This window comes from Chanos chanos, chromosome 2 (assembly GCF_902362185.1).
Source record: "Chanos chanos chromosome 2, fChaCha1.1, whole genome shotgun sequence".
NCBI classification, from domain to species: domain Eukaryota; kingdom Metazoa; phylum Chordata; class Actinopteri; order Gonorynchiformes; family Chanidae; genus Chanos; species Chanos chanos.
The window spans coordinates 59205633-59216679 of record NC_044496.1 but is presented as its reverse complement, the minus strand read 5'-3'; the positions used below and the strand labels follow the sequence as shown (position 1 = coordinate 59216679).

The 11047-nt window shown below is 44.1% G+C and overlaps 1 protein-coding gene across 1 annotated transcript in view; it reads left to right on the top strand.

The window, feature by feature from the left end:
- LOC115805130 (teneurin-1-like) overlaps positions 1 to 11047 on the top strand; it is a 133649-nt gene that overhangs the window by 117742 nt on the left and 4860 nt on the right. The window contains exons 22-25 of the mRNA XM_030765610.1: positions 2422 to 2788; positions 6210 to 6720; positions 8073 to 8245; positions 9322 to 9557. Coding sequence (XP_030621470.1) covers positions 2422 to 2788; positions 6210 to 6720; positions 8073 to 8245; positions 9322 to 9557 — 1287 coding nt within the window. The remainder of the gene's footprint in view (positions 1 to 2421; positions 2789 to 6209; positions 6721 to 8072; positions 8246 to 9321; positions 9558 to 11047) is intronic.

Sequence of the window (11047 nt, the reverse complement as noted above, 5' to 3'; positions counted from 1 at the left end):
GGTTTTCATGGAGAAAAAAAATTCTTTGCCGAAATTTTATGAAGTGGCAAAGTTTCACTCAACACATGAGGACTCTAGTTTCTATCAGCTAATCTAACCATCCTGGGCTAGTCAGAAGAGAGTGGGCTTCCCCTCTTGAGTGTTGGTTTCTCCCTGTCCATCTCATGGAGTTTTTCTCTTGTCACTGTGGTCCTGGGCTTGCTCACTGGGGGCATCAGGTCCAGCATCCTGTGAATCTACATTGTGACAATATCCGGTGTAAAAATCACTATACAAATCAAACTGACTTATTACAGAACTGCATTATCCCAGGACAAGACCGTTTGGTAGTGTATCTTCTGCTGCTCCAGGGAGCCAGGGGAACAGATACAGTTTCTAAGAGGAGACTTCACCTTAATTTTTTTTTTAATGTGTGTGGAGAAACTAAGACATAAAGATGGCATTGCTAGCGCTCATTTGTTTAGACTGGTTAGGCATAGACGGGTTCAGATAGAACAGCGTCCTTTGTGACTGTCAGTGCATTCACTCTGCAGTACTCATAGGCAGATTTACTTTACTGTCAAAGTTAGTCAAGTTATGCAAGAAGTCAGGTATTGCCACAGTACCATCACTAGTACTGCTGTTGTTCTAGCCTGTCATCCTGGGAAAACTTCACCCGTTTCATTTGTCACTGCACAAAGAAACACATACAGAAAAGACATGTCGAATATTGGAAGGAGATTTTGGGGCTGTTATCCATTACTCCATCATTCTTACTAGACTACCTGCACCATGATGTTTTTGGGGTAAGGAAATTATCTGTGGTTCTATTGTGATTCTCACTACATCTCTCACTGTGTTTGGATTCATCTGCATGATTCTTCTACACTGATTAGTGAACATTTAAAAAGGATGCTCAATCAGTGTCGTTCTCAGAGAGTTTTGCAGTTTTCACGTTAAGTGCCTTCTATCACTTTTTATGGCTTTCCGTCACTCTCCTCCCTGGGCAGGTATTTGCAGATTGTGCTGCTGAACTGAAATGAAACACATAGCGTTTAAAAAGAGGAAGCATGTGTAAGGTCTGTGATCTGTGACCTGTAACCTTTGGTCTGTGATGTCATCATAATAGACTGACGCCCACCACACACGGATGAATCACAACTCCACAAGCTGGAATTCTGAGTGAGAACCTGCCGCTGGCCTCTGCTCAGACAGAATAATTGAAGCTGTCAGTTTGATTTTAACATATCCTGTCTATTTACCAATTCACCCATGGAGCTCATCCCTCTCAGCGGGTCTGTTTCAGTCCCGGCTCTGCAAGGGGCATTACAGACGACGGGCATTGAGAATACACTCATGCTCACCAACAACCACTCCACTTGCGTAAGCAGCGGCTGCCAGCAACGCAGGGGACAGACAGGGATGTAATTTCACCTGGAAGTGATTACAGTTATTACATGAGAGGAGGGGGGAGGCAGACCGTAGCGTGTTGGGTGAACAGCCGACCTTAGTCTGACTGAGAGTGCAGACAGACCTGGTGCAGTGTTTGGTCCTGTTATAGCAGCTCAGGATGTGCAAAACTGACTCTGAACGACAGGGATCGAATTCATTAAAGGCGTGTTGGCATTTGAATATATGTAAAGCTGTGAGCACATCAAAAACATGATGTGAGCTGATTTATCCTGATGGTAAGTTTGCTCATGTTAAATTACACAGTTGTACCTGAATTAATATGTAAGATTTGGGTGTTCCTGTGGAGTGTGAACTGTTGTGTGTGTTGTGTGTGTTAAAATGAGGGCTGGGGGACCCAAAGAAAGGGGCGAGGGGGCCACACAGTTAGATGGATTTGGGCATTAAATGTGATCACAACACTTAACCAGCAGTATTAGAGACATAACTGTGTAGCCAGCAATATCTGTTTTCCATGTTGGACCGACATGTGCAAATATCAAAGCCACACTTGAAAAAGGCATTTTTACAGCAAAGACACAAGTCATTCATTTGGGACCAATGAAGGGGGATTGTCGTCGTTAAGCCCCTCTCTCCCTGATCTGGGGTCAGACTATTGTTTTCTGCAGAGGTGGGTTCACCTAGCAACACGCAAACACTCGGTTTACAGGGCCTGTCAGTTACTGAGATAAGACTGTTTTTGGGTATTATCTGTTTTTATGTCATGCTTAATACGTCACCCCTAAACAGAAAACAGTTGGTTTGCTTTTAATTTTTCTGCACAAGAATCTTATATGCTGTTGTTGTGCTTTGGTCTCGAGTGTATTCAGAAAGACAAAGCATGTTCTCATGCTAGGATACATGCAAGCTAATTATTAACATTTCTATACTAGTTACATTAAACTAAACTACATTAATCAGGGCACAAGGATGTGGTCATGAGAGGGTTATGATGTCATACATTAAGGAAGAGTGGGTGTGTCCATACTTTAGGTGCGACTGGAATGGCCCACTGACCTGGCCATTAACCCCATGGACAACTCCCTCTATATCCTGGACAACAACATTGTGATTCAGGTGTCAGAAAGCCTGCAAGTGCGCATCGTGGCCGGCCGTCCAATCCACTGCCAGGTCCCCGGCATCGACCAATACCTGCTCAGTAAATCAGCCATCCACTCCACGCTGGAGGCAGCCAAAGCCATCGCCCTGTCCCATCAGGGCGTTCTCTTCATCGCAGAGACAGACAACCGTAAAATCAACCGCATTCAGCAGGTCACAACAAACGGCGAGATCTCGGTCGTGGCAGGCGCAGCCACGGAATGTGACTGTAAAATCGACCTGAACTGCGGCTGCTTCTCAGGTGAGCAGTCAGTCTGCCAGGTTTTAATGTTTTTCTCAGGTGAGCAGTCAGTCTGCCAGGTATTAATGTTTTTCTCAGGTGAGCAGTCAGTCTGCCAGGTTTTAATGTTTTTCTCAGGTGAGCAGTCAGTCTGCCAGGTTTTAATGTTTTTCTCAGGTGAGCAGTCAGTCTGCCAGGTTTTAATGTTTTTCTCAGGTGAGCAGTCAGTCTGCCAGGTATTAATGTTTTTCTCAGGTGAGCAGTCAGTCTGCCAGGTTTTAATGTTTTTCTCAGGTGAGCAGTCAGTCTGCCAGGTTTTAATGTTTTTCTCAGGTGAGCAGTCAGTCTGCCAGGTATTAATGTTTTTCTCAGGTGAGCAGTCAGTCTGCCAGGTTTTAATGTTTTTCTCAGGTGAGCAGTCAGTCTGCCAGGTTTTAATGTTTTTCTCAGGTGAGCAGTCAGTCTGCCAGGTACTAATGTTTTTCTCAGGTGAGCAGTCAGTCTGCCAGGTTTTAATGTTTTTCTCAGGTGAGCAGTCAGTCTGCCAGGTTTTAATGTTTTTCTCAGGTGAGCAGTCAGTCTGCCAGGTTTTAATGTTTTTCTCAGGTGAGCAGTCAGTCTGCCAGGTATTAATGTTTTTCTCAGGTGAGCAGTCAGTCTGCCAGGTTTTAATGTTTTTCTCAGGTGAGCAGTCAGTCTGCCAGGTTTTAATGTTTTTCTCAGGTGAGCAGTCAGTCTGCCAGGTTTTAATGTTTTTCTCAGGTGAGCAGTCAGTCTGCCAGGTTTTAATGTTTTTCTCAGGTGAGCAGTCAGTCTGCCAGGTTTTAATGTTTTTCTCAGGTGAGCAGTCAGTCTGCCAGGTTTTAATGTTTTTCTCAGGTGAGCAGTCAGTCTGCCAGGTTTTAATGTTTTTCTCAGGTGAGCAGTCAGTCTGCCAGGTTTTAATGTTTTTCTCAGGTGAGCAGTCAGTCTGCCAGGTTTTAATGTTTTTCTCAGGTGAGCAGTCAGTCTGCCAGGTTTTAATGTTTTTCTCAGGTGAGCAGTCAGTCTGCCAGGTATTAATGTTTTTCTCAGGTGAGCAGTCAGTCTGCCAGGTACTAATGTTTTTCTGCCAAACGTCTGACAGTCTGTTTTACATCATAACAACATGGTAGGTGTTGTTTCAGCGTTCAGCATTGTTATGAAACCTTTGTGAAAAGAGAGATTAAAATTTGAAATATTTGGACTCGAAATATTAAAATAGTCTTGCATATAGCATATTGTTTACTTTCATGTTTATTGTTTAAAATACTATGTATTTTTAATATGATGGACTGACCCCATGACTGCAAGTGACGAGTTATATAGAGATTATTGATAACTGACTGTGTTATGGGCGTATGAATGACAGTAGCTGTATTCCTGAGATGATGCAAACCATATGAAGGTACAGGAGACCAAATATTCTGGTCAAATATCTGACCCATTAAACATGTTTGTGGGCTTGTAAAGCTGTCTGCTGAGCCTGTCTCTGGGCCCGTGTCAGTCTGACTCTGTATTAGTCTGTTAATGTAGTTGTTAAAGTGTTAGTCTGACTGTGTTAGTCTGTTAATGTAGTTGTTAAAGTGTTAGTCTGACTGTGTTAGTCTGTTAATGTAGTTGTTAATGTGTTAGTCTGACTGTGTTAGTCTGTTAATGTAGTTGTTAATGTGTTAGTCTGACTGTGTTAGTCTGTTAATGTAGTTGTTAATGTGCTAGTCTGACTCTGTGTTAGTCTGTTAATGTAGTTGTTAATGTGTTAGTCTGACTGTGTTAGTCTGTTAATGTAGTTGTTAATGTGTTAGTCTGACTGTGTTAGTCTGTTAATGTAGTTGTTAAAGTGTTAGTCTGACTGTGTTAGTCTGTTAATGTAGTTGTTAATGTGTTAGTCTGACTGTGTTAGTCTGTTAATGTAGTTGTTAATGTGTTAGTCTGACTGTGTTAGTCTGTTAATGTAGTTGTTAATGTGTTAGTCTGACTGTGTTAGTCTGTTAATGTAGTTGTTAAAGTGTTAGTCTGACTGTGTTAGTCTGTTAATGTAGTTGTTAAAGTGTTAGTCTGACTGTGTTAGTCTGTTAATGTAGTTGTTAATGTGTTAGTCTGACTGTGTTAGTCTGTTAATGTAGTTGTTAATGTGTTAGTCTGACTGTGTTAGTCTGTTAATGTAGTTGTTAATGTGTTAGTCTGACTGTGTTAGTCTGTTAATGTAGTTGTTAAAGTGTTAGTCTGACTGTGTTAGTCTGTTAATGTAGTTGTTAATGTGTTAGTCTGACTGTGTTAGTCTGTTAATGTAGTTGTTAATGTGTTAGTCTGACTGTGTTAGTCTGTTAATGTAGTTGTTAATGTGTTAGTCTGACTGTGTTAGTCTGTTAAGGTAGTTATTAACGTGTTAGTCTGACTGTGTTAGTCTGTTAATGTAGTTGTTAATGTGTTAGTCTGACTGTGTTAGTCTGTTAATGTAGTTGTTAATGTGTTAGTCTGACTCTATGTGTTAGTCTCAGGGAGAATGTCATGCTGATCAGACACACTGTCTGACTCCTGACTGCCTTCCACTGTCTGTTGAATCTTGCATACCAAGTTACTGCAGATATGGGTTTGTTTGTTAATATTAACCATGTAATGTATCTATGAAAAGCATGGGAGAGGGCATCATAGCCGCAGTGGTTCTGATACAGTGGGTGGGACTCTACCCAAGGTCTTTTACATATTTCTGTTCATGTCCTTCTGTGACCTTAAGATATTTCTCTCTTCTGTCGTTCTCATCTTCCATTTCTAACACACAAACACACACACACACACACACACACACACACGTTCTGTCTCCTCTGTATGCACACACACACACACACATGTTCTATCCCCTCTGTACACACACACATGTTCTGCCTCCTCTGTACACACACACACACACACACGTTCTATCTCCTCTGTACACACACACACACACACACACTCTCACACACACACATGTTCTGTCTCCTCTGTACACACACACACACACACGCACTCTCACACACACACACATGTTCTATCCCCTCTGTACACACACACATGTTCTGTCTCCTCTGTATACACACACACACACATGTTCTATCTCCTCTGTACACACACAAACACACACACACGCGTGTTCTGTGTCCTCTGTGCACACACACTCTGTCCATTAGCAGAGAGTCCCTGGAGAACGGAGCCTCTCTGTCACCACAGACCCATCCAAACATTCCCCATCACTCACCTCACATCCGCTGAACCGGATATGCTGTGCAGGGATCGTGATGAAAAACAAAAGCATTTTCATCCAAGCAGGGTGTAAATGAATGATGTGTTCCACTGAGGAGTCTCGTGGAGCAGCGAGGAAATGTCTTTAGTGACAAGCATGGAGATGTCTGCAGGTCTGTTTATCTGCTGTATCTTATCTGGGCAGGTGACGGAGGCTACGCCCGTGATGCCCGGCTGGAATCTCCCTCTTCGCTGGCAGTGGGGCCCAACGGCACGCTCTACATCGCCGATCTGGGTAACATCCGTATCAGGGCAGTGAGCCCCAACCGACCACAGCTCAGCGCTGCGGGCACGTATGAGATTGCCTCAGTGGTGGACCAGGAACTCTACGTGTTCAGTGCCAACGGCACACACCTCCACACCAAGAACCTCATTACTGGCGATTACATGTATAATTTCACCTACACGGCAGACGGGCGTTTGGGTGCCGTGATTGGTCGTGATGGGAATGCCGTACATGTGCGACGTGACACAAATGGAACGCCCCTTTGGCTGGTGGCGCCGGGGGGTCAGGTGTACTGGTTAACTGTCAGCAACAGCCACGCCCTCAAGAGAGTCTCAGCCCAAGGCCACGACATCGCCCAACTCACTTACCACGGCAACAGTGGTCTCCTAGCAACCAAGAGCAATGAGAATGGCTGGACAACTGTTTATGAGTAAGGCTTCTCTTTTGTTGTTTGGAGAAAAAGAGCTGGTTTTTGAGGTGTAAGTGATCAGAAATGAATGCTCTCAGTGTGCGTGACTGTTGTGTGATATCACAGCCTCACCTTCTGCTCCCTCTTCAGAATGCAGACAGTCAATCTCTTAAACGCCTCCCTTAAAACATCATCCGTCTCTGTTTCCTTAAGACAGAGAATCACTGTGATCTTCGGTGCTGACGAGAAGCTACAAACAGAGAGGGTCTTCTCTGATCACTCTGTGACAGACAGAGGCGTCACCTCTGATCACTCTGTGACAGACAGAGGCGTCACCTCTGATCACTCTGTGACAGACAGAGGCGTCGCCTCTGATCACTCTGTGACAGACAGAGAGGGTCTTCCCTGATCACTCTGACAGACAGAGAGGGTCTTCTCTGATCACTCTGTGACAGACAGAGGCGTCGCCTCTGATCACTCTGTGACAGACAGCGAGGGTCTTCTCTGATCACTCTGACAGACAGCGAGGGTCTTCTCTGATCACTCTGTGACAGACAGCGAGGGTCTTCTCTAATCACTCTGTGACAGACAGAGGGGGTCTTCTCTAATCACTCTGTGACAGACAGCGAGGGTCTTCTCTGATCACCCTGTGACAGACAGAGAGGGTCTTCTCTGATCACCCTGTGACAGACAGAGAGGGTCTTCTCTGATCACCCTGTGACAGACAGAGAGGGTCTTCTCTGATCACTCTGACAGACAGAGAGGGTCTTCTCTGATCACTCTGTGACAGACAGAGAGGGTCTTCTCTGATCACTCTGTGACAGACAGAGGGGGTCTTCTTTGATCACTCTGTGACAGACAGAGAGGGTCTTCCCTGATCACTCTGTGACAGACAGAGGGGGTCTTCTCTGATCACTCTGTGACAGACAGAGAGGGTCTTCTCTGATCACTCTGTGACAGACAGAGGCGTCGTCTCTGATCACTCTGTGACAGACAGAGAGAGGGGTGTTCTCTGATCACTCTGTGACAGACAGAGGGGGTCTTCTCTGCCTCTATGCGGATCAGACAGGGGTTTGTTCTTAGCACAGTATCACTGCCCCCTTGTGGAGTGTTTATGTATATCAAGGTTTTCCTCTTAAAATCAGCTGCCGTTGTTTCAAAGAATGGCCGTTTGTCATATTATAACAGGCAGTGGATTAGATACTGAAATAATATTCGAGAGTAACTGTACACGTCCTTATGCTTAGTAAGATGCACCTTGCGAAAAGCAGAGACAGAGTAAGAATGGAGAACAGATCATCAGTGTCACTTATGTTAAATAAATGGCATTCCTAGTTACATGGCTTGGTTTAAAATGTTTTCTCTTCCAATAGGTATAACAGTGAAGGCCATGTCATTAACATCACCTTCCCAACCGGAGAAGTCAGCAGTTTCCACGGCAACATGGAGAAGTCTGTCAGAGTGGAAGTAGACAGTTCAAACTCAGAGAACTTTGTCACAATCGCAAACTTCTCGTCCACTGAGACCATTTTCACCTTCCGCCAAGGTCTGTCTCTGTCTCTACAGCTCTCTACCGCTGCTCATGTCACACAATCACAGTGTCTTCCATCCTGTAGAGTACAACAGCGCAGTCGCAAAATTGCACTCAACAGGTTTTCCACACATTACAAAGTGACACAACACATTTCTGCCTATGGGGTTTTCAGAGGTTTTCTATGGGGTGACATGATTTCCTAAAGGTCTGCAGGTTAATGTTCTTTTTATTGTACAGAGTCAGGTCTGTGTAAGTTTTCATCTCACAATTAGTGGCAAATAAAGCAACCCAAGTACTGCAATGTCAAAAGTCTCTTTTGCAACTGAAGTACAGCACTGGTAAGGAATAGATGTGCTTTTGACCGACATGGACTAGTGTGTGTGTGTGTGTGTGTGTGTATGCAGAGGTATATAAAGAGTAGTTGAGAGAGTGGACGTTGTCGTCAGTCTTTTCTGGAAAGGAACTACTTGCTGTCATGTCATTATTTCAATGCAAAGTGCGGTTCTGGCTCTTCTCACACACTGTCTGCACTTGGCTTACACCACAGAAATGCAGTTCAGTGTGATGCCGTTGTTGGTTTCAGAATAATATTGGAGTAATGTGTTCTATGTGTAATATTTCTGTGTTATTATATTTGTTGTATTTTGTGCAGTAAAGGTGGTTGTGGGCTGGTTATGTAGAGTGTTCTGCCGACCCCGGCAGGCAGAGGCTGTTGTCTAGAGAGAACCTGCTCCCGCTGTGAGAAGGTTTTGCAGAGGTGTGAAGAGCTAGTCAAAATACAAAACATAAAAGCAGCTACAGGAAGTTCAGTTTCATGCCTCTGTGTGGTCACCCAGAACGTTCAGCGCATGCAGTTTCTCAGCTGTGAAAGTGTTAAATTAACACCCAAATGTGTAGAATGAAAATCACATATATGACAAAAGTCACTGAAGCAACAGACATGTAAAGAGGACAGCAGTGAGATGGTGGCATGATCTCTGGGGAATCGCGCTGGTTTACGGGCGGTAGCTCTTTATTCCCTGTGGCATGTGTCTGCGTATGCCACGTGGGACAACAGTTTTGCATTTGTTTTTTGTCTCTACTTTCAGACCACACCCAGAGCACATACCGTGTCAGTGCTGATGGATCTTTCCAAATGACCTTCTCCAGTGGAATGGACGTGACCCTGAGCACAGAACCATACGTGTGGGCCGGCGTGGTCAGCCCGGCAGTCAGCAAATGTAACATCACTCTACCCAGTGAACGGAGCCCCAGTCTCATCGAATGGAGGCAGAGACGGGAACAAGCCAAGACCAACTCCACAGCCTATGAGAGGAGACTCAGAGTAATGCTCATTCTACAAGTGCCCAATCACCAGTCAGCTCCACCAACAGGCCATCCAATCACCAGTCAGCTCCACCAACAGGCCATCCCATCACCAGTCAGCTCCACCAACCGGCCATCCAATCACCAGTCAGCTCCAAAACAGGCCATCTCTCACTCACGCTCTTGGCTCCCTGTCTCTCTGCCTCTGTGTATCTGCTTCTTTACTCTGACATCTCTTTTTTTATTGTAACATTTTAGTGCTGAGAATAAAGAAATGAGGTGTATTAATGTGACTGAAAGCACGGCCCATAGCAACTACATGTAAGAATAGAATAGAATCGAATAGAATCGAATCGAATCGAATCTCTGTGATCGCACACACACACTGTGAGCAATGACCAGTGAAGTTAACCTCCGTATTTAACCCATCCTAGTGAGCGCACACACACACCAGGCACAAGAGCAGTGAGCAGCATGCCTGAGCCCAGGGCTACATCACACACACTCGCCCAGGAGAGTGGTCTTTAAGGAATTTAAAGTTAGTTTGAATGCTGGCCATGCCACACTGTCAGTCACAGTGGATGTCAGTCACTTTCACTGATATCTGAGGGGAAGGATCCCAGTTAAATATGTGCACTGAGAAGTTTTAATATCTGTAAACATGCTGTGAACATTTTGGAACTATGACTAGTGATGGTTGTCAGAGAATCCTCACATCAGAGTGTCACAGCCCATATCAGAATATTGTCCATGAAAGTGTCACTCTATGTGACCATAAAAGGTTATCTGTTATTTATACATAATCTTTCACTCATCTGAGTTATTCAACATCTCTTCTTTCCTCCCCCCTCATGGTTTCGGACTGCTCCTCCTTAAACAGGCACCTCCTGTTTCAATTTTCCCCATGTTTCTATTAACGATTAACAATATTCACAATCTTTTAGAAAATGAGTGGATGAATTTGTTATTGAAATGTTAGTCTGATGCAAGTGTCACATTTCTCTCTCTGAGACTTCACTGAGTTTTTTAAAATGTGTCACATAAATGTTAGTTCTGCTCACCTTGTCATTAACACTGTAAAACAACCTCATTAACACTGCAGAACAACCTCATTAACACTGTAAAACAACCTCATTAACATTGTAAAACAACCTCATTAACACTGCAGAACAACCTCATTAGCACTGTAAAAGAACCTCATTAACACTGCAGAACAACCTCATTAACACTGCAGAACAACCTCATTAACACTGCAGAACAACCTCACTAACACTGTAAAACAACCTCATTAACACTGCAGAACAACCTCATTAACACTGTAAAACAACCTCATTAACATTGTAAAACAACCTCATTAACACTGCAGAACAACCTCATTAGCACTGTAAAAGAACCTCATTAACACTGCAGAACAACCTCATTAACACTGCAGAACAACCTCATTAACACTGCAGAACAACCTCACTAACACTGTAAAACAACCTCATTAACACTGCAGAACAACCTCAT